The sequence below is a fragment of the Mustelus asterias genome, chromosome 3, assembly GCF_964213995.1.
Source record: "Mustelus asterias chromosome 3, sMusAst1.hap1.1, whole genome shotgun sequence".
Classification (NCBI taxonomy): Eukaryota; Metazoa; Chordata; class Chondrichthyes; order Carcharhiniformes; family Triakidae; genus Mustelus; species Mustelus asterias.
In genome coordinates this window covers 127,817,796-127,841,756 of record NC_135803.1, presented here as the reverse complement: position 1 = coordinate 127,841,756, position 23,961 = coordinate 127,817,796, and the positions used below count along the sequence as shown (strand labels likewise).

The window sequence follows — 23,961 nt, the reverse complement described above, 5'->3', positions numbered from 1 at the left end:
TTTGCTAAACTGCATTATTGCCTCGCCCTTTCTCTTCAACTTTCCAAGTCTCCCTTTATGTAAGCCCTCCTCTCTATTGTTTAGTTTAAAGCCATCTCTATAGCTATACAATTCATCCGGTACTAATGCCAGTGGGGTTCAGGTAAATTCCGTTCCAATGGTGCAGCTTCCTCATTCCCCAGTGCTGGTGGAAGTGCCCCATGAATTGAAACCCACTTCTCTCACACCAACTTCAGGCCAACAATCCTCTAGATCTAGGGAAGGGATTAAAAATCAAAGTTTTATTTGTTTGTTTCATATTAAGGGTAGTGCCAGGACACAGAAAACCTCAGGTCCTTGGAAGTCTGGTGCAGGCCCTTGCACTACACCCAGCCAACCAAAAGTGAACACCCTCCTCAAACCCGTTAAAATGCCTATTACAGTTGCAGGTAGCCTAGTGATGTAGGAAAACCCAAGGAAATTCTAGTGCCGTGTATTAATGCATTTTATTTCTACTGCTCCTTCTTCACCATGCCAGGGAAACGGCAACTTCCTAGGTGCAACAAACAGGAAAATCTACCCTCACGTAGCCCAAGGAAAAATTAGATAAATAGTTGAAGCTGAGGAAAATCCATCACTAAGGGGAGACACTAGGATAGTTCAATTAGTTTTGGATTGCTATAGAAAAGAGCCATGCAGGCACAATGGACTGTCCAACCTCCCTCTGTGTTGTAAACTTTCATGGTTCTAAAGCAGTGGTTCTCAAACCTTTCAGTCCGTGGACAAATTAGACGGGGCAAAAGATCCTGCAGACTATTTACTGGTCCTTATCAGAATTAAGGAGAAGTATGGACCAGAGACACTAATGAAGTGATGTTTGGTTCCAAGCTAGAGAGCTTCAGTCTCATGTCAGGCTCCATGTACAGGTGAATTGTTTTTCGTTTTCACCCCCAATCGAATTTTGCAGTTGTATGTTGCAACAATATAAATCTTTCTTATAAAACTACATTGTCGCTGCTTACGCACAAGGGAGTTATTCTAGTTGTGTAACATTATGCGAGTGGTGTGGGTGAGGGTTCTGGTCTGTTCTCATGCATGGCCTCAGCTGTGGCATTGCGCGTCAGTGATTTTCATTTTGAACTGGACAGCATGGTGGCACAGTGGTTAGCACTGTTGCCTCACAGCGCCAGGGACCCATGTTTGATTCCCAGCTTGGGTCACTGTCTGTGTGGAGTTGCACGATCTCCCCGTGTCTGCGTGGGTTTCCTCCAGCTACTCCAGTTTCCCCCTACAGTCTGAAAGACATGCTGGTTAGGTGCATTGACCCAAACAGGTACTGGAGTGTGGTGACTAGAGGGATTTTACAGTAACTTCATTGCAGTGTTAATGTAAGCCTTACTTGTGACCAATAAATAAACTTTATAAATAAACTTTAAGTCCGAGGACCCTCCTGGAGCACCAGACCACACTTTGAACCACTGTTCTAAGGTAAAGGAATATGTTAATAGCTGTCTAATAATGAGGGTGGAAAATTCAGAGATAAAACCATCCTTGCAGGTGGGAATTCAGAAAATAGCAAGGGCAGTGACTATATATAGATTGTTCGTGATCCTTTTAGCAACATGGGGAAAGGAAGGAAATTACAAAGGTTGATTGTAAGGACATGAATCGTTGTTTTGGGGGTGGGGGGGTGGGAATTGAGAGGGTAGCAAATCATCTGGACAACTGCATGAAAACATGAAATTCAGAAAATGTTGGCATTTTCCCACCTAAAGGGGTTGAAAGCAGCAGTTGTTCAGAGGTGGGGAGCGGGATAATGGGATGCAGGAGATTGTGGCTAAGGTCCAAAAACAGCAGTCCCCAGCGTGTTCAGCTAAATGGCTAAGAGAGTTTTTGTGGTGAAAAAGGGTGAGAGAAGCCTTCTGGCAGGTATATCTTTCACTTGCACATGGGTGGCATGGTGGTACAGTGGTTAGCACTGCTGCCTCACAGCGCCAGGGACCCGGGTTCGATTCCGGCCTTGGATGACTGTGTGGAGTTTGCACATTCTTCACGTGCATTTTCTCTGGATGCTCCGGTTTCCTCCCACAGTCCAAAAATGTATGGGTAGGTGGATTGGTCATGCTAAATTGTCTCTTAGTGTCCCAAGGTGTGTGGGTTAAACAGGTTAATCATGGGAAATGTGTGGGGTTACGGGAATAGGGTGGGGGAGACAGCCTGGGCAAGATGCTTTATTAGAGAGTTGTTGCAGACTGGATGGGCCAAATGGTCTCTTCTGCACTGTAGGGATTCTATGAGAGGTGAATGGAGCAAGTGCAAGCCCTATAAAGCCATAATAGAGAGCCTGACATGATACTGAAGCTCTACAGCTTGGAACCAGACATCACTTCATTAGTGTCTCACCAAAAGCGGCGTCATACTTCTCCTTAATTCTGATAAGGTTTTTTTGAGTTATCAGGGAAGTTTTGTTTTCTAAATATCTAATTTGCATATGTAAAGTAGCCCAGCAAGTAGAAATCAATCATGTTATCCTTATCACCATAATGAGCATTTTTGCAAGCCATACAATGATGGAACCTATTCTCCTCGAGATATTCATTTTGCTGTTCTCACAGCTTTGGCCATGTATAGCAGCAAATCACTACCTTTGCTACGCGATCATACACCTCCATGGCAAGGATCCATTTGCACAAGCCTTCTGCTGCAGATGAGGCTTTAACCACCTTCTGTGGGTCAAAGTCAGGATTGGTGAGATACTCAGCACGTATCTTCTGCATGACAGCAACCTGAACAGAAGAACAAAGCAATGGTGCATGTTACTGTGACAGCATTCATGTGACAATTGACTAATATCAAATATTTAAAAAATAAATGTATAAAAATAAACAAATATATAGTTAAACTTACTGGAATGTTATCTTTGTCGTATTCCCTCAAATCTCTCAGGAAATTCATGTCACCCAGTAACTTCTTACTGGGTCCCCAGTAATCTAAAATCTTAAAAATAAGCCAAATGGAAACATTCTTATAATTTTTAAATCTGCTGCCAAATTGCATATTTTGTCAGAAGAACTTGAATGTCTTGCTGCTTTAAATTTTACCTTTTCCCCTCTTCCTGAAGGATCATTGATTTTTTCTGGTTTGATGAGTTTCATGACACAGATAGCAGCCATCACCAGCTTGACTCCCTGTGGCGGGTTCTTCATTGATTTAACAATTGTGATGTCAGATGGCTAAAATGTAAATTGAACACATATATTTATGCACACAGTCACTGGAGTTCAAGCAGGTGTTGCCTTACTTACAATGTTTAAATGCAAAAAAAGTACAACTTAGTTTAAATTGTTCCAAAATATACTACTTTCTAATTTGTTCATCACCCCTGCCACCACTGACCTATAGTGGCTCACAGTCCCCACAAATCCAGAAATGTGAAATTCTTGTGCTTGGGTTTGAAACCTCCCTATCTCTGTAAAAGAAAACAGTCCTATAATACCTATCCTAACAATCCATTCTGCTGATTCTGGCCTCCTGTGCATTCCCCTCACCTCCTTGCCCCAATCTTTGATGTGGAAATGCCGGCATTAGACTGGGGTGGGCACATAAGAAATCTCACAACACCAGGTTAAAGTCCAACAGGTTTATTTGGTAGCACGAGCTTTCAGAGCGCTACTCCTGATGAAGGAGCAGTGTTCCGAAAGCTCGTGCTATCAAATAAACCTGTTGGACTTTAACCTGGTGTTGTGAGACTTCTTACTGTGCCCCACATTTGTTAGTCATATGTTCAACTGCTCAGACTCATGCTCTGAAATTCCTCCCTAAATTAGTCTCTTTGACTAAGTTTTTGGTCACCTCTTCTTTGGATCAGCATCTATTTTATCAGATGACACCTCTGAGTAGCACCTTGAGACATTTTCTTTTGCTATCTAAACAGTGGCCCAGATGGAATAATACAATTCCAACTTCAGTTGTCAAATTGTTTGTCTGAATAATGTAGTATCAATGTTTCTATTGACAACTGTTCCAATTAAAGTTTGCTGCTTTTTCAAAATGCAGCCTATACACAGCTTGTCATCCTCCATAGTCAGACAGGTCATGGAATCTTTGGGGTAGGCTTGATTTGCTCATCCTTTCCTGCCTGTCAACACCCTTTGTCTGTGCACCACATTTAGAAATGATGTGGAGACGCCAGCATTGGACTGGGGTGGGCACAGTAAGAAGTATCATAATACCAGGTTAAAGTCCAACAGGTTTAATTGGAATTATGAGCTTTCAGAACGCCGCTCCTTGACTCACCTGATGAAGGAGTGGTGCTCCGAAAGCTCCTGATTCCAAATAAACCTGTTGGACTTTAACCTGGTGTTATAAGACTTCTTACATTTAGAAATGACGCAGTACGCAGAGAAAACACTCACTAAATGCATGAAGAGTGGCAAAATATCCTTTGCACCATTTCCTTCAAGAAACAGCTGTATCTAAATCATCTACATTTGAAATAAATCAGATTCTCCTTCAAAGTTGAAGTTTGACACATTTGAATTGCTTCTCATTTTGAGATACAAGTTGGAGCTTATCCCATTTGTGGGACTTAAAAACTCCTCAAGGTCTAGCTTGTTCTGCCATAGTGCATAAAACTTGTCACTTTCTGAAAAGAACTACTAAACCCCAAATTATATTTTTGAAATTGATACTAAAAAGATGATTGTTTTTAATCAGTTGATTCTGAGATTTACCTTCAACGTATCCAAGGCAGAAAGAGCTGCTTCCAGAGCTGGAATAGCCTCTGCTAGCTCACTCTCACACTCATTCTTCAAAGCCTGGGCTTCACTTGCTTTCTCAGTAGCTGCTTCTTCATCTACCTTTACGACTTTGCTCTTTGCCTCCACCTCTGCAGACTCTACCTCTATCACCTTGAGAAATAAGCAACAACATGAATACAGATATTGACCAATTATTATAAAGAAATGAGCTACCATTTAATCAAAACATTAAATTTTAAATTTTCATTTTTAAAATTCTGGACCTACATAACCTCCACCATCCCAACAATGCAGAATAAAAATCAATGACCTTACAAGGGTGGCCAGGATAAGTAAAGTAACCATTGCAAATACATATCCTCCACAACTGATAGGGTTTGCATTCACCTTCTTCCCCCCACCACACTCATTCCCTGTAATCATCTGGGATTAAAGAAATACACATACACAAAATAATTACTGCCACAAAAGCACTTTTAGCAAGGGCACTTTGCTTAAGAAACAGTGCATCTATAATTCTTATAATCATGGGTAGCATGTATTCATCTGGGGCAAGTGTCTTTATCATTCAGATTCTATCCTTTCCTTTTCTAAAGGAAAAGTTCAGCCGTAATCAGCAATTCAGCAAGGAAAGGGCAGACAATGGCGTAGTGGGAACTTCACTGGACTTTTAAGCCAGAGGCCCAGGCCAATATGCTGGGGACATGGGTTAAAATCCCACATGGCAGTTGGTGGAATTTGAATTCAATTATTAATCTGAAATTGAAAGCCAGTCTTAGTATTGGTGACCATGAAACAAACTTTTGTTGATTGTTGTAAAAACTCATCTGACTCACAAACAGCCTTTAGGGAAGGAATCCTTAACTGGTCTGGCCTAGGTGTAACTCCAGACACAGAGGGCTGGATTCTCCAGACACAGAGGGCTGGATTCTCCAGCCTCGTGAGACATCTCGCGGGAATCCCGTGCCCTGCAGAATGGGGCATTCGCCAAAATTAAGAATCCCCAACGGTCGTCAAGGCAATTGGGATTCATCCACCCCACCCCACTGGCCCTGATTGGGTTCCTGCCCATAGCGGGTGGCAACCTGATAATTATGCAAACCCACCAATTGTAAATCAGCGAGCACAGGAGTGATGGGAATTTGATGCTAAGGATTTAATTTATTAATTTATGGGATGTGGACGTCATTGACTAAACCAGCATATATTGCCCTCCTTAGTTGCCCTTGAGAAGGTGGTGGTGAGCTGCCTTCTTGAAACACTGTAATCTCTGAGATGTAGGTACATCCACAGTGCTGTTAGGGAGGGAATTTTGGATTTTGACCCAGCAACATTGAAGGCACGACGACATATTTCCAAGTCAGGATGGTGAGTGACTTGGAGGGGAACCTCCAGGTAGTGGTGTTCCCAGGTATCTGCTGCTCTTGTGCTTCTAGATGGCAGTGGTCTTGGGTTTGGAAAGTGCTGCCTAAGGAACTGGTAAGTTCCTGCAGTGCATCTTGTAGACAGGACACACGACTGCCACTGTTCATTGGTGGCAGAGAGATTGAATGTTTGTGGAAGGGGTAGCAATCAAGTGAGCTGCTTTGTCCTGGGTGGTGTCAAGCTTCTGGAGTTTTGTTGGAGCTGCACTCACCCAGGCAAGGGGAAAGATTTCCATCACACTCCTGACTTGTGCCTTGTAGTTAATGGACAGGCTTTGGGCTGTCAGGAGATGTGCAGGCCAACACGAGAGACACCGACATCCTGTACTTCGCAATGAGAAATGCGCGAAGAAAGCACTGCCCAAAACCTCAACCAAGCGGGGCAAGAATAGAGATGTATGGTCCGAGGAGGAGGAGGCACTCCTCGAAGAGCTAGACGCTAGATTTGCTGGATCCAGGTGCATTAATAAAGACATTAAAAGTGTATTAACATCTAAGACACCCAAGCAAATCTCGGATAAGCGCAGGATACTTGCAAAGGCACGCAAAAGGACAAATGCTGTAGCACTGGCAGCAATTGCAGAAGAACACCCGGACTCCGAGCAAGACCAGGAGCCGGAAGAGGCAGATGTGCAGGCTAGGTTGATTGGCCATTCTAAATTGCCCCTTAGTGTCCCGGGATGCATAGGTTAGAGGGGTTAGTGGGTAAATATGTAGGGATATGTGGATAGGGCCTGGGTGGGATTGTGGTTGGTGCAGACTCGATGGGCCGAATGGCCTCTTTCTGCACTGTAGGATTCTAGGAGATGATTTATTTTCCACAGGATTTTTAACCTCTGATTTGCTCTTGTAGCCAGAGTATTTATATGGCTAGTCCAGTTGAGCTTCTAATCAATGGCAATCCCCAGATTGTTGATAGTGGGGGATTCAATGATGGTAATGCCATTGAATGTCAAAAGGGAATCAGATATTTACTTGAAGTGAAAACAAGCTAAGGGTAAAGAGCAGGGGAGCCAATACAGAGAAGTGGTCTTCTTCTGTACTGTATCATTCTTGATTTTATAATTCTACAATCAGAGGCTATAACATGCAGAGAAGTCTACATGTAATCTCCTTGGTCTGTAAATTTTGTAAGTCCATTTAGGAAACATTGGGAAATTTATTTCCCTTTTAAAGTTTCAATTCCTATTTATCTGGCAAAAAGGAGCAACAAAAATCGAGATAGATTCTCTAAAATACTGAATAGATCTCCGTGTAGGCAAAGTGACAGTAACCTTCAGTAGAATGCAAAGTGCTCTCCCCCTCCAAGCTTTGTGTATCTGAGAGATATTTTACAGTATTGTGGTGGTTTAAATGAGAGGCATACACCAGGAAATGGGCCAGTGGAGTTAAATACACCACCTTGATTTCATTTAGATGTAGCTCCCGGCAAGCTTTTTAAAGGGACGGTCAATTTTTTGGCAAGAAAATTCTGATGCAATGTTTGACTCTCAGCTTTGAGGCAGAAGACATTTTCACTCCAGTTTATGGCATTAACAGTTTTTAAGTTCCCCTTAAAATGGTGCTAATTCAGAAGAATATTCAGCCTCTGGTGTAAATTGATTTTTGTTTTGGAGTTACCTTCATCATATGAGCATTTTCGACTTTGGCTATTTCCAGTTTAGGCTGAAGCTCCATCAGTTCTAGCTTCATCTCACCCACCTGCACAAACATAGCATCAAATACTCATTTTAATTTAAATAGACAAGTATACTACAACCATTTGATTTTCATCTTATAAAAGGAAAACATTTTACTACATTCATTTCTAAGGAAGTAAAAGTCTCATATGATAGTAAAGTTGTGAATATTTCATTCACTGATGGTTCAATGATAATTGCATTCCATTTTTTGGTATTGTGCTGTCAGGTTCAATTTCTGTTCTGTGCTGAGTTAAGCGGTCTCAACCGGGACAGCAGTGGGTGCTATGTAGCTTCTGGATTATTAGGTTAAGGAACAGTGGTCTCCCACTCCAGATTGTTTTCCAATGGTTTCCATGTTTGGCCAGGATCATCTGTGATATTGCTAGTAATTGAAAAACCTCCCTACCAGTGCTCACAATTGAGGTTCATACACAGTGAACAATATTTGGGTGAGCTACTGGATGGTTGTTAGTGTCAATGGAACCACATTCCACCATGCATCATCATGCTTTAGCAAAGGGAGAGACTAGTTTTGTGTTCATCAATACAAATCTTAACATTTTAATCATTTAAAATCTTAGAAATCTATTGAATTTAATAAATTTCAAATTTGAAAAGCTTTCTTGTAGAAATAGTTTGTGGAGAGTTAATTGTTAAGTTGAGCTGATTCAGTACAGAGATATTCTGCGCAACATTCCCATCTCGCCTGCCACAAGAATCATAGTGGGCGGGACACAGACCATGCAAAGGTCCATTGACCTTGGGTGGGATTTTCAGCTTTGGGGCGAGCTTGGCTGGAAAAGCCTGCCCCTTGGCTGAGTAGTCAGCAGACACATTTTAAACTTGAGCAGTACTAAACTTCCCTATCTTAGTTGATATCAAACTACATAATTCAAAATTAATTTCCATGCAACAGCATACTTTAAACATGAATCTATTTTAGTGCATATTCAATAGAAGTACACATAGAATTATGGGCAGTTATAAACTAGTGACAAACTCACTGTAATATCTGCCACATGACAGAAGCACAGTGACAAAATACCTTGCACCTACCTGAACTTTCTTCGACCGGGGGAAAAAATTATGGGAGTTATCGATCATGAGATTCTGAAGAATAGGCTAATAACTTAATCTATTTCTTTAGGAAAAGAAAGGCTTGTATTTATATAGCGTCTTCTATGACCAGTAGATTTTCCAAAGCAGTTTACAACTAATGAATTACTTCTGAAGTGTAATCACTATTTTGTATTGCAATAGCCAATTGTACACAGCAAGCTCCCATAGATATGATGATGACCAGATAATCTGTTTTTAGTGATGTTTATTGAAGGATAAATATTAGCCAGGACAGCAGGAAGAATGCCCCTGCTCTTCTTCAAATTAGTGATGTGGGATCTTTATGTTCATCTGAGAGGGCCTTGGCTTAATGTCTTATCTGAAGGCTAGCTCCTTTGACAGTGCAGTGCTTCCTTAGTACTGCACTGGACTGTCAACTTTGATTTTGTGCTCAACTCCTGGAATGGAAGTTGAACCCACAACCTGCTGACCTAGAAGCAAGAATATCACCAACTGAGCCATGGCTGAAATCTGGGGCAGGATTTTATGGCCTCGCTTGTCCCGAAACCTTAAAATCCCACCCAAGGTCAATGGACCTTTCCATGGTCCGACCCTCGTCCACTCCAATTCCCGTGGCAGGCGGGATGGTAACATTCCAGCCCTAGTCTTGTAAATAGATTGGGCTTTTATTTTTATTCCTAAACTGGCAAGTAATTGCCTTATTAAAACTTATAATTAATCATGCATGGATATTCCTCTGCACTGATGATTTCACAAAAGCCTCTCTGTCTCAGCATGCTCTTTGGAGAAATTTATGATTTTGTAATGGTGGAAAGGATACTAAACTACAGGTTAATTTCAAAACTAAATGAAAGGCGGGATTCTCCGGTCTCATCCGTGGAAGGACCCGTTGCGAATGGGAATGGAAAATTTGGCTGACAACCAAAATCCTTTAGGTTTCAGAGGCATCAGAAAATAGAGAGGATGGAAGATTTTGGCTGAAGAATGTGAGATTTTATAAGTCTTTTATTTATTTCTTGTTCATTTACCTGTGACTCAGCAAATGCCAGTTTATCCAATCCATTTGTGTATCGTTTTTTAGCTTTTATCACAGTGTCACGCTTCTGTGTTAAGAGTAGACGGAAAGCAGCAATAAGCTCCAGGTAGGATGTGGGAGTGACATAATTATGGCGATTTAGCTCGTGAAGAAACCTAAAACAAATAAATATTGTGAAACTTCACATTGGCGTCAAATTCACAAAAGAAAATTCACCAGATGATGGGCTGCGTTTTATGAGGCAGTGATCCCGATCCATGATACCCCACTCCCAATCTCTGAAAAGTTGGGAGGGAGTCCACCCACAATATTACTGCCTGCCCCGCAGCGATTTAATGCTTGGAGCAGTGTTAATTGCTCCAAGGCGAGACGTTTGCTCCAGTCTTGGGAGGAGGTCCCGTCTTAGAGAAGGGCCAGCTAATCAGATGGCTGGAATCTGTGTAATCCCAGCTGTGGCAAGGTAAACCCGGAGTATTGCTGGGTCCAGGCTGGCAAGTCCTGAAAGGGGCATGAAAAAGATGAGGATTGGGTATGAGAGGTTGGAGGTTGTTGGGGTGTGGGTGGTGGGGGAAGGAGAGGACCTTTGTTGGGGTTGCCTCCAATGGGCCCAGGACCCTGCAAAGGAGGTTCACCCCTGTAAGACAGGGGGCGGCAGAAGGCTAGGTAGCAGGTGATGCATTTCATGAGCCCCGTTGTCTTCAAACCCGTCAGCAGGGGAGCTTAAAATCCAGCCTATAACATGGATTAAGCAAGGAATTGCCTGGATCTGCTAGAAAGCCTCAAAACCGCGGTTTGAGATGTGCAGAGTGTAATTTGCAGATGGTAAAAGCCCCAGTATGTTGTGAATCATACTATGACAATTGAGTTCTGTTCCCAGTCACTAGATTTTTAAAGCAACCATTCCCTTAACAGGAAAACAGGTTTGTATTGTTTAAAAACAAGCTTCACACTACACTGGAGTTATACTCAAGCCAAAGTGCCCTCCTCAAGGGAGCCACATTCTGCTGTATTCCAGACTTGGTTTAGATTTGCCATTACAATTTGAGCTTTATTAAATCCTTTTCTCATGCTCAACACAAAAGTCTGCTTTAATTGCCAAGCCTGGAGTGAGCGGCTTAAATAGTTTGTGATAATTTTGTCCTGAACAAATAGCAGACCTGTATAGTGCCTCAAATTTAACAGATAAATTTCCATTGTGCATTCATGCCCTCTCTGAATAGAATACTATTATCGATCACATACAAGTATTTTTTAAGAGGCTAAACTAACAAACAGTTAAGTATTTGCAGAGTCACTAATGAAAGTAAACAGTGAGTTTTTATTTTAACACCCATTTTGATGGACAAAATGCAACCAAGTGTAAAACGCATTTATAACCCTAACATTAAGGCCTGTGGAATTTTAATTCCTGGGCAATATTTACATGCTGCCAGCACAGTCAGTGGCCTGACAGGAATAAGATGATGGGAATATAAAAGATAGGACCATATGTCCTATACAATCACGGTTGATCTTGGTTTCAACTTCACTTCCCAACATTCTCCCCTTGATTCCCTGAGACACCAACATTTGTCTTCCCAGCCTTCGATGTATGGAGCATTCACAACCCCTGGAATGAAGAAATTTCTCTTTATCTCAATCTTAAATGATCGACCCTTTATCCTGAGACTGTGCCCCCCCCCCCCCCCCCCAACCCCCCCCCCCCCACCCGGTGTTCTTTTCTCATTTGTCTAAACTCCAGAGAATATAGGCCCATTTTACTCATCCTCTCAGGATACCTTTCATCCCAGGGACTATCTAGTGAACCTTTGCTGTACCACTTCCACTGCAAGTATATCCTTCCTCGAATATTGACACCAAAACAGCACACAGTTTTCCAAGCATAGCCTCACCAGAACCCTGTACAATTGTAGCAATACTTATTTAATGGTTGGTTAACTGATAGCCACTTAAGGGCTTCAACTCATCCCAGTTTCTATTTTACCAGTGGCAGTTCTACACCTCACCCCACCTGTCCTTTTTATGGGACAGCCAATAGTCCAGCAGTGGACACCCTGCAAAGTCTGGTGCTGCTAGGACTATAGGTTGGTGAAATGGTTGGACATGTGGTAGATGAAATTTACTGCAGAGAAGTATGAAGAGATTCAGTTAGATAGGAAGAACGCAGAGGGACGTTATAAACTAAAGGTACAGCTCTAAGGTGGGTTCGGGAGAAGAGGGATGTTGGTATATATGCACATAAATCATTGAAGATGGCAAGACAGGTTGAGGGGCTGTTAATAAAGCATACAGCATCTGGAGCCTTTATTATTAGTGGCATCATGTACAAAAGCAAGGAGGTTATATTCAACTTGTATAGAACACTGGTTCAGCCTCAACTGGAATATTGTGTCTCGTCTGAGGCCACACTTTAGGAAAGATACAAAGGCATTAGAGAGAGAGCAGAAAAGATCTGTGAAAATGGTTCCAGAAATGATGAACTTCAGTTACATTGATAAATTGGAGAGCATACAACTGTTTTCCTTGGAGAAGAGAAGATTGACAGGAGATTCAATAGAGGCATACAAAATCAGAGTGGATAGGGAAAAACTGTTGCCATTAGTAGAAGGATCAAGAAAAAGAGGGCACAGATTGAAGATAATTGGAAAAAGCAACAACGGAGACATGAAGAAAAACCTTATCATGCAGTTAGTGATTGAGGTCTGAAATGCACTGCCTGGGAATGAAGGCAGGTTCAATTGAGGCATTTTAAGAATGGATTGGATTAAGGAGAGGCTGGACAGACTGGGACTTTTTCTCTGGAGCGTAGGGTGATCTTATAGAGGTCTATAAAATAATGAGGGGCAGAGATCAGCTAGATAGTCAATATCTTTTCTCAAAGGTAGGGGAGTCTAAAACTAGATGGCATAGGTTTAAGGTGAGAGGGGAGAGATATAAAAGGCTCCAGAGGGGCAATATTTTCACTCAGAGGGTGGTGAGTGTCTGAAACAAGCTGCCAGAGGTAGTAGTAGAGGCGGGTACAATTTTGTCTTTTAAAAAGCTTTTAGACAGTTACGTGGGTAAGATGGCTATAGAGGGATATGGGCCCAAAGTGGGCAATTGGAAATAGCTCAGTGGTTAAAAAAAAGGGATGGCATGGACAAGTTGGGCCGAAGGGCCTGTTTCCATGCTGTAAACCTTTATGACTCTATGACTCTAATACCTGAAAAGAATGAATGTGAGAAGACGGGGGAGAGGGGAACCAAGATAAATTGCTCCTTTGGAGAGCTAATTTACATATGACGGACAGAATGATCTCCTTTTGTGATTTTGAGATAGGGAGTGGAAGTCTTGCCTTGTAACAATTAACACTGCTCTCGTCATTAAATTACATGGACCACAATGCCCTGTAAAATCAAACTCATGGAGTCTAATTCCAGTTTCTGTGGCTTTGTGGCCTGTGGCATAAAAACTTTGCTGTCTACGAGGAGGCATGTGGTTATTTCTGTGGATACATTAGCTAGGGGTGTGTGGTTCTCTGCAGATATACCCTTGTACAGGGGTCTGTGAAGGTCTTGCTGCCACAATCCTGCCTATTTTAAAAAGACTGGTGGACTATTTGAATAGAGGCTTCAACTAGTCTTGGACTTCCTACAGTCTGTTTTCTTGCCAATCAATGGGAGTGGCAGTGGCTCAATAGGATTGGCACATATTGCAATCCTTTGTGATAACAGCACATCAGCTCCTCACATCCCTTAAATGGTTATAAATGGGCATCTGGGCTGCCTTCATGTAAAAAACAGCATTGGTTAAAGAAAGAGCTAGAGATAAGTCTCTGTCATGATTCATTGTGAGTTACTTTTCCATTCCTACCTAGCCATTTAAAATCTGTCCAATTTATTTTCCGGAAACCTAAAGCTTTCAACTCACTTGAATTAATTGTGTTTGCTTTTCTAATATGAAGTTGCTGAAGGTGTGTTGAATTTTGTGAACAGATATCAAATACGCAATCTAATATTGCAGACTCACTTTGTTGATAGCGTAATAACAGACGTGTGGAAGAATTTACAAATAGGAACAACTTCTTTACGTTCAAATGTTGTCAGTTCCAGGGTTTCAAGAAAGGTGTTCGCAACTCGTTCAAGTGCATCTTCAGGCCATGGCTGTCGAAGAAAATCAAATATTTAAGTAAGAAATAATGTTTATTTGTTGTTACCAGGAAAGGAATTCAGTGACAATAGGAAATGCATAAAATTACTGGATTTTGAAATGTATAATGATCATAATACAATTTTTACATTTTTGGCCTAAGGCTTCTGATATACCTCCAAAGCCTAAATGTTTATGAAGACCTAACTGTTGCAATATTGTAAAACCCCATCCCATTAACTTTAAAATATGTTGTCCCAGAATTTGCATTTTGGTGTCACCACAGCACAAGACTGGAGTTGTGCTGTTCACTCCATAAAGTTAATAATACTTAGCTGGTTAATATTAAGTTTAATGCCAAACCATAATTTGCACCACTTCTGAAATATGCCCACCAAAACCTTCAGCCACACATTTACATAATTTGTGACTTTTATGCATTCCTAACATCCTTACATTGCAGCTCACTCGCACATCCCTTTAGATCTTACCAGGCATACACATCCCTCCTCCAAACCTACCGAAAGTTAATGACATTCTGCCTTCTCACTTGCAGGTGAAGGTGGTACAAAACAGATGGAAAAGCCAGAGAACTGAGACTGGTCAGGATGGATACATTCCTCTATCATCCTGGAGGAGATGATCAACTGGATCAATGGCAGCAATGCAATGGAGCCTGGCACATTCAATGCAGCACAGGCCACCCTGGCTGGCAGTAAATTTCTGCAAGTTCTTAACTCATGGTGGATCCTAATCCTCAAAGCGCCATGAAATAGAAACTGCTGATGGAGTGAGATAGACCTCCTGATTACCTCACCAAACCCCGTTCCCTATGTCCTACCTCTCCTTGTGCTTCTGTGCTGTCAGATAGCTGGTAACTCATGGTCCGCCCATGGCGAGTGGGACAGGAAAATTCCACAGGCTGAATTACAGGGCATGAGTGGCCTGTAGCTAGGACAGTGGGATAGGCAAGCTTTTGTGCAAACCTCCTGGAGAGTGAACTGGCACATCAGTTCTACTGGAGGAAACTCAGATGAGAACCTCATTGGGGTGGACCACACTTAGAGAAAACTAATGAACAGGCACACTAAGATGCTTGTTGCATTGACAGTTTTGCCAGATAGCCCCCAGTCACTGTCTAGGAGCATGGGTGAGTCTACTTCTACCAAGGCAGAGCTTGAAACCCATCCTATTCACTAGGAAAGTGGTGAGCAATTCCATGGAGCATTGTCAGACTGGCCCATGATGGAGTGTCTGCTAACTGCTTTCTCAGCTGCCACTGCAGTATTGTTGGAGTCCTGTTGCTGTATCAGTGCTGCAGTGGAATATCAGGGAGAGCTTGTGAGTTCCCTAGCTACTGGTATGTAGACTTTGGCTGCTGCCAATCAGGCTGCAATTGCTCCATTCAGGTACTGTGATGATAGTAGTGATGATAGATGATATATATTATGTTTAAGAAGAATGTTTAAAAATTCAGCTTTATGCTACAGGCAGTCGGTGTGTCTGGAGGGAATGCAGCTCAGATTTTCAAAGAGCAGGATAATTACTCATTTCAACCATGCAAGTGTTTATTTAGAGTTAGACTTTTGTTTACTTAAGTTCCCCTGGGATTTCTGATTAGAGTGATTGACAGGGTCATGTAATGATGAGGTTATTGTGCAGAACTAGTTCTATAGCAGAGAGAGAAGAAAAACAGTTGCAGAAGGTAGTCAGTTGCAGCTGTAGCCTGGTTGAAGATAGAAGGATTTTCCAGGCTTCTAGACCTCTATCTCTCTGTGAAGGAAAGTATGCCTGGGTTTGTTAGTTGTATTTATTTAAAAGTGGATATGAATGGGACTTATTTTGAACTGGAACAGTCATAAGCTATAAGCTAAAGTTGCTTCCTTTCATTTTTAAATATTGTTCAACTGTTAAGCTGTTCCTTTTGTTAAAGTTATATTTAAACTGTGTTATTAAATAAAGTTTGTTTCACTATAAAAGATCCATAGTTTGTCAGAGGGATCATTCCCATAAAGAAATATCCTATCCTCACATTTATGCCGAGGTAGAAAAATAGTTGGGGTCTATTCTGTCTTCATAATATACCTTGGGATTCTGATCTGGGACCCTAATAGTACAGACAGCTGCCATTATGCATCCATATCTCAGTCCACGACTAAACATACAGGCTGATAGTCCAGCAATCTGTACTCCAACAGATGATGGAGAGTACTGAGGTTCTGTCCCGTGAGTACATCAGCATCAAGCAGCATGGTCTTGCTGGTCCTTCCACTACTGCTACTCTGAGTGTCCTTGATCATAGAATCATAAAATAGAATTCCTACAGTGCAGGAGGAGGCCATTTGGCCCATCGAGCCTGCACCAACAATCCCAGCCAGGCCCTATCCCTGTAACCTCACATATTTACCCTGCTAATGTCCCTGATGCTATGGCCAATCCACCTAACCTGTACATCTTGGATGTTGTCCCTCAGCTCTTCCAAGAGGACTTTTCCACAGGGAGTCTGAATTAGACATAATAAGGAGATGCTCAATCCATGTTGGGGTGGGGAAATTCCTTTCAACTGAAGAAAAGCCTCATTACATGGTCTCTTTTGCCCTTTTCATTTGACCTAACAAATTCTCCTTCCTGTCCTGTGCATACTGCAGAGCAAGTGGCACTGCTACGACTGCCCACGTACTTATGCAATGTTTTGCAACTCTACTTCTCTGTTATAATCAGAAACCTCTCTCCAGTAACTCACCACAGCACTTCCACAACTTTGCCTGAGCACAATTAGTCAAAAGCTGCAACTTGCTGAGTCCCAGAACAGGGTCCACCTTGCTTGTAGTTTCAGGACTGAATAAGGAAGGCATTCTCTACATATTTGTTAGTCAGTCACAGTATTTATGTGGTGCACAGCACGTTGACACCGTGTCATCATGTTCCTTCTCTTTTAACTTCTTCGGATGCAAGCAGAGCTATGTCAGCATATAGCCATGAAAAACAGCAGCACACATTTTGTACCCTAGGAACTTTTGTTAGCTGCTTCAGCATAGTAATTGGCCTTGCTTGTGAGGAGAACCCACCAATCTTAATGCAGTCTTGTTATCGACCATTTATCAAATATAATACAAAACATTGTCCTGAGTAAAATAATCTCCGACAACTGAACAACCAGGAACACTACAGATAGTTACCCGCAGATCCGACCAAAGAACACACCTGCCAACTCAACAGTCCAATCAAGACCTTTGGTCCAGACCTTCAGAGCACCCGACATACTCTCATCCCACGTACTCCTCATGTTGGAGATCTCTACTGCCTCCCAAAGGCCAACACACCCGGCTGTCCCAATGTATCAGGCAATGGGACCCTGTGTGAGAACCTCTCTGGCTACATCGAGGGCATCCTGAAACCCATCGTGCAAGAAACTGCCAGCTTCTGTCGCGACACTACACACTTCTTACAGAAACTCAGCACCCATAGACCAGTTGAACCAGGAATGCTCCTCGTCACAATGGACGTCTCGGCACTCTACACCAGCATCGCCAACGATGACGGCATTGCTGCAACTGCCTCAGTACTCAACACCGACAACTGTCAATCTCCAGACGTAATTTTACAACTCATCCGCTTCATCCTGGACCACAACATCTTCACCTTGGACAACCAGTTCTCCATCCAGACACACGGAACAGCCATGGGAACGAAATTTGCACATCAATATGCCAACATCTTCATGCACAAGTTCGAGCAAGACTTCTTCACTGCACAGGACCTTCAACCGACGCTATACACCAGATACAGCAATGACATTTTCTTCCTTTGGACTCACAGCGAAAAATCACTGAAAAGACTACACGATGACATCAACAAGTTCCATCTCACCATCAGACTCATCATGGATTACTCTCCAGAATCGTTTGCATTCTTGGACACACGCATCTCCATCAAGGACTGACACCTCAGCACTCCACTCTATCACAAGCCCACAGATAAGCTCATGATGCTCCACTCCTCCAGGTTCCACCCTAGACACGTTAAAGAAGCCATCCCCTATGGACAAGCTCTCCGTATACACAGGATCTGCTCAGACAAGGGGGAATGCAACAGGCACCTACAGATGCTGAAAGACGCTCTCGTAAGAAAAGGATATGGCGCTCGACTGATCGATCGACAGTTCTGACACGCCACAGCAAAAAACCCCACCGACCTCCTCAAAAGGCAAACGCAGGACACGACTGACAGAGTACCCTTCATCGTCCAGTATCGTCTCCGGAGCGGAGAAACTACGACACCTTCTTCGAAGCCTTATGTCATCAATGATGATGAACATCTCACCAAGGCCATCCCTGCACCCCCACTACTTGCCTTCAAACAATCGGAAAACCTCAAACAGACCATTGTTTGCAGCAAACTATGATGTGGAGATGCCAGCGTTGGACTGGGGTAAGCACAGTAAGAAGTCTCACAACACCAGGTTAAAGTCCAACAGGTTTATTTGGTAGCACAAGCCACAAGCTCTCAGAGCACAGTGCTCCGAAAGCTTGTGGCCTGTGCTACTAAATAAACCTGCTACTAAATTAACCTGGTGTTGTGAGACTTCTTACTGTGCAGCAAACTACCCAGCCTTCAGGAGAACAGCGACCAAGACACCGCACAACCCTGCCACAGCAACCTCTGCAAGATGTGCCGGATCATGGATATGGATACTACCATCACATGTGAGAACACCACCCACCAGGGACAGGGTACATACTTATTCGACTGGCCAACAAAGTCTACCTCATACACTGCACTAAAGGATGTCCCGAGGCGTGGTACATCGGTGAGACCATGCAGACGCTACGACAACAGATGAACGGATACTGCGCAACAATTGCCAGGCAGGAGTGTTTCCTTCCTGTCAGGGAGCACTTCAGCAGTCAAGGGCATTCAGCCTCCAATCTTTGGGTAAGCATTCTCCAAGGCAGCTTTCAAGACACATCAACACAGCATCGCCGAGCAGAAACTGATAGCCAAGTTCCGCACACACGAGGATGGCCTCAACCGGGATCTTGGGTTCATGTCACATTACTTGTAACCCCCACCATACTACCTGGGTTTGCAAAATCCTATGAACTGTCCTGGCTTGAGACAATTCACACCTCTTTAACCTGTGATTATCCCTCTCTCCACGCACACTCTTTGTACGTGTAAAGCTGTGATTACCTGTAAAGATTTGCATTCCAACATTTTTCACATTCCAATCTGTAATTATCTTGCAATTGTGTCTTTGTCTATATATGTCGTGTTTGTGAACCTACCTCCACTCACCTGATGAAGGAGCAGCGCTCTGAAAGCTCGTGCTTCCAAATAAACCTGTTGGACTTTAACCTGGTGTTGTGAGACTTCTTACTGTAATTCTAGTAAATCTCTTCTATACCCCCTCTACTTGAAGGTAGACCCACATTAATATCCAGCATTAAAAATATTTAACATACCTGGAACCAGTCAATAGTGCAACAGTTGATGAGTGAAGGGAATTGTCTCAGACGATTTCGGAAAGCATCTCCAATGGGGCTGAAGGCCACAACAACATGTAAGTTCTCCCTGCAGCGACTCACAAAGAAAGCAAAGAGAGCTAGAGGACTGAAGTCGGCATTTTTATTTCCTGCTTGAGCTGCTACGCGGACGCCCTGTGAAATTAAAATGGAAATTATCACCAAATGCTGTTAAAAATTTACTCCTATGGTCATCAAATATTGCAGCTTTCTTATTCATAGAAATCATAGAAACCCTACAGTACAGAAAGAGGCCATTCGGCTCATCGAGTCTGCACCGACCACAATCCCACCCAGGCCCTATCCCCATATCCCTACATATTTTACCCACTAATCCTTCTAACCTACACATCTCAGGACACTAAGGGGCAATTTAAGCATGGCCAATCAACCTAACCCACACATCTTTGGAATGTGGGAGGAAACCGGAGCACCCGGAGGAAACCCACGCAGACACGAGGAGAATGTGCAACCTCCACACAGACAGTGACCTAAGCCGGGAATCTAAGCCAGGTCCCTGGAGCTGTGAAGCAGCAGTGCTAACCACTGTGCTCCCGTGCAGCCCTTATTTAATCACACTGTCCCTGAAATTCCTTGGATCACAATCTTAATGGTTGTGCCAGCATTGCACATTGTGATTGATTAATTTGTGGATCTAACAGCCTGCTTACTTTGAATGAGGATGGTAGTTCTGCGTTTTTAAATGACCAAAGAATATAAAAAGGAGCCAACTGAGAATGGTTTGTCAAGTCACAATTTGAAATCTTCACAGATCGGAAGGAACATTTAGTGGCATTTACTTTGTTTGGTTCATGCTAATGAGGTCCACAAATTCTAGAAATATCAATGTTAGAGGTCACCATGGACCTTTACTTGCCTAAAGTGGCAGAAAAGAGGTAAACTACAGGTCAGTATGCTTAACATCTGTCACTGGAAAATTGCTAGAATCTACTTTTAAGGAGGCTACAGTAGGGCATTTAAAAAATCTAAATGCAATCAGGCAGAGTCAACATGGTTTTGTGAAGGGAAATCACGTTTGACGAATTTATTGGCGTTCTTTAAGGAAATAACAAGCAATCTGGATAAAAGGGAACCCATGGAAATGTTGTCCTTAGATTTCCAGGAGGTATTTGACAAAGTGTCACATCAAAGGACACTACACAAAATATGAGCTTATTGTATAGGGGGTAACATATTAACATTCTAGGGGATTAGTTACCTAACAGAGAGTAGACGTAAATGGGTCATTGTTGAGTTGACAAGATGTGACAAATGGGGTGCCCCAGGCATCAATTATTTACAATTTATATCAATGGATGAAGGGATCAAGTGTATGGTTGTTAAGTTTGCTGATGATGCAATGATAGGTAGGAAAGTAAGCAGGGCGGCACAGTGGCACAGTGGTTAACACTGCTGCCTCACAGCGCCAGGGACCCGGGTTCAATTCCCAGCCTGGGTCACTGTCTGTGTGGAGCCTACACGTTCTCCCGCGTCTGCGTGGGTTTCCTCCAGGCGCTCCGGTTTCCTCCCACTGTCCAAAGATGTGCACGTTAGGTGGATTGGCCAAATGGTTTATTCTGGGGGAAAATATTATCCAATCTATGGTACAATTGCAAAATTATGCTTTTTGATAGAAGTACAACTTATGTACAACTATGTATTAAACCCTCCGGACTGAACATTGAGTTCAACAACTTCAGAACATGAACTCTCTCCTCCACCTTCACCCTTTTCCATTTATTTTATTTCATTTTGTTTCTTCTTTTCATCTCATTCTTTCATTTTTATCATCCTTCTTTCTCACTTCCATTTTTTCACTTCTCCATTCCTGCTCTCCATCTTGCTGCCCCCTCCCTCCCCCACCCCCACAAACCTCCCGTTTAGCACCTTTCTCAGTCTTCTTCATCCTCATTTACATTTCCTTTGTCCAATTACAGCCCCCCCCACCTTATAGTATAAATCTCTTCTGATTTCCTTTGCTCTTAGCTCTGACGAAGGGTCATCTGGACTCGAAACATAGGCTCTATTCTCTCTCCGAAAGCTAATGGCATTTGCTACCAAATAAATCTGGTGGACTTTAACCTGGTGTTGTTAAAACTCTTACTCTATTCTCTCTCCACAGATGCTGTCAGACCTGCTGAGGTTTTCCAGCATTTTCTGTTTTTGCTTCAGATTCCAGCATCCACAGTGTTTTGCTTTTATCCATGTATTAAACCAAATGCCATCCATTACAAACCTATAGTCTGATTGTAAGAATTTTTACGTTTCATGATGTATAGTTGCACAATTTGAATCATAGATATTTCACACCTCCATGATCTCCTGTTTTTCATCAGCTGCAAAGAGGTTTGGCACTTCACCAGTATTGAGTAAACTGTCTACATCCTCTAAGAATGCCTCCTCTTTAATTTGTGTGTCAGTAATGAGGAACACTGTGGGTTGACCTCTCATTCCTGCACTTCGAAGCAAATGCTGCCAAAAAAAAGTTGCGTATTTTCAGTGATAAAATAGAGGTAAACTTATTGTTGTGAATCAGCAGTGATTCTAAACAGTTTAAAAAAAATAAACGTTACCTTTAAATCCTCTCTCCATTCATTCGTTCCATAGCTCTTGGAGATTTCGGGCTGAAAGATAACCATTTTAGCCATTGATGTGGCCAAACGAGTCATGGATTGACGGCCACTTCCCCCAACTCCCACCAGAAGAGCATTACCTCTTGCCTGTTTCAGTATTCGACTGATCCGGGACAAATGTTCCAACACATACCTAGCAGAAAATGTAAATTTGACTTTTCTCACCTATAGCAGCACACAAAGCAGTTAAAATAGTGGTGAGAGAAAGAGCGAGGGAGCATATTGGCAGAGAAAAAGAGGAATCAGACCTGATCGCTGTATTTCCGAAAACACAAGGGAAGCGGGGTGATCTTACTGGCTCGTTCCGCCGGTTGATCAGTATGGTGAGCCGGTAAGATTGGGTGAAAGGCATAAAATTGGGTTCAAGCCCAAATTTTCGCCTCTTGTGATGTTACTGGCCCCGTTTTGCTGGCAAAACCAGCTTCATGCCCATAAAGGGTATGAAGCCTATTTAATTATGCATTACCTAATTTAAATATAATTAGAAGTTTTTAAAGTTTATTTATTAGTAACAAGTAGGCTTACATTAACACTGCAATGAAACTACTGTGAAAATCCCCTGGAGTCCTGGATGCTATTGTCCGGGCCCCCTTGCACTTACCTGCTCGCCGGTTGAGGTCCTCACTGGCGAGGATCATGTATGGTCCCTATCAAAGGAGACCAGACATAATGGCCTCACCGGTGGGAACAAAGGCCATTGAAGCCCCCTGGGTGGTCAAGGGCAGGGTGGCCAGTGACCATGGGAGAGCACCAGCCTGGCACCCTGGCACTGCCCGCCAGGCATTGGGCAGTGCCAAGGGTGTGGGTCCCGAAGGGGGCAGACCCATGATGGGGGGTTTGGAGCCATGACAGAACAGGCAAGGGGCAGCTCCGTGGGAGAGGGAGGAAAGTGGGTAATATGCACTGGGGGGGAAGGGCAGGGTGGGGGGGATGGTGGGGATTGGCTGTCACAGCGATTTAAGAGGATGGGGATTGACCAGGGCAGCGAGTGGGGGTGGGCAATGTTCGGGGTGGCGATCGGCTTGCGGGGGTGATGTCCCAGGGGGCAATCGGGGGTGGGGGTGTGACCTTTAAGGAGGATATGCTTCAAGCACAGGTAATTACATTCCAACAAGGGTGAAAGATAAGGGAATCAAAGCTAGGGCCCCTTGAATGACAAGAGAACAATAACAGAGAATATAATCAAATTTTAAAAAAGGGTGCAAGATCCATTTTAGGTTACATCTTCAAGCGAGATCCTGGCCAAATATAACAAGCTGAAAGTGGGAGTGAAGAGGAAAGTAAGACTGGCAAATACTGAATTAGGGAAAAGAAAAATAGCTAACCTGAAAAGGAACCCAAAAATCTTCTACAGCCATCTCATCAAATAGTAAGAAGTGGGGTGTGGCTTATTAGGCAACTTGTTTCAGTACACCCTCAAATGCCTCAGGCAAAAGCTAAACATTACACTATATATGAGGGAAAATATTGTTAAAAGTACCTGAATATAACCAGATTCATCTGGGTTTTATGGGTCTGATTATACTCATCTAGGCAAATCACGACCACCTCATTAAATTCTTTAACTGAGGGAACCTCTGCATACAATCGTTCATCTCCTTCCAAATCAGGATTCATGTAGTCACCAAACAACAGGCTTCTCAAATCCTCTTCAGTGACCTACAGTAAAATGAATTGTTGAATTAGCACACAAAATCCAGAAACATTGGGCCCG

General features: G+C 42.9%; 1 protein-coding gene across 1 annotated transcript in view; it reads right to left on the bottom strand.

The window, feature by feature from the left end:
* Positions 1–23,961, bottom strand: part of dnah12 (dynein, axonemal, heavy chain 12) — a 184,003-nt gene that overhangs the window by 52,006 nt on the left and 108,036 nt on the right. Inside the window, exons 38-48 of the mRNA XM_078203274.1 lie at positions 23,728–23,906; positions 22,188–22,380; positions 21,925–22,086; positions 19,555–19,749; positions 13,970–14,103; positions 9,954–10,116; positions 7,784–7,864; positions 4,713–4,889; positions 3,081–3,212; positions 2,887–2,976; positions 2,625–2,765 (exon numbers count right to left, since the gene is read on the bottom strand). Coding sequence (XP_078059400.1) covers positions 2,625–2,765; positions 2,887–2,976; positions 3,081–3,212; positions 4,713–4,889; positions 7,784–7,864; positions 9,954–10,116; positions 13,970–14,103; positions 19,555–19,749; positions 21,925–22,086; positions 22,188–22,380; positions 23,728–23,906 — 1,647 coding nt within the window. The remainder of the gene's footprint in view (positions 1–2,624; positions 2,766–2,886; positions 2,977–3,080; positions 3,213–4,712; positions 4,890–7,783; positions 7,865–9,953; positions 10,117–13,969; positions 14,104–19,554; positions 19,750–21,924; positions 22,087–22,187; positions 22,381–23,727; positions 23,907–23,961) is intronic.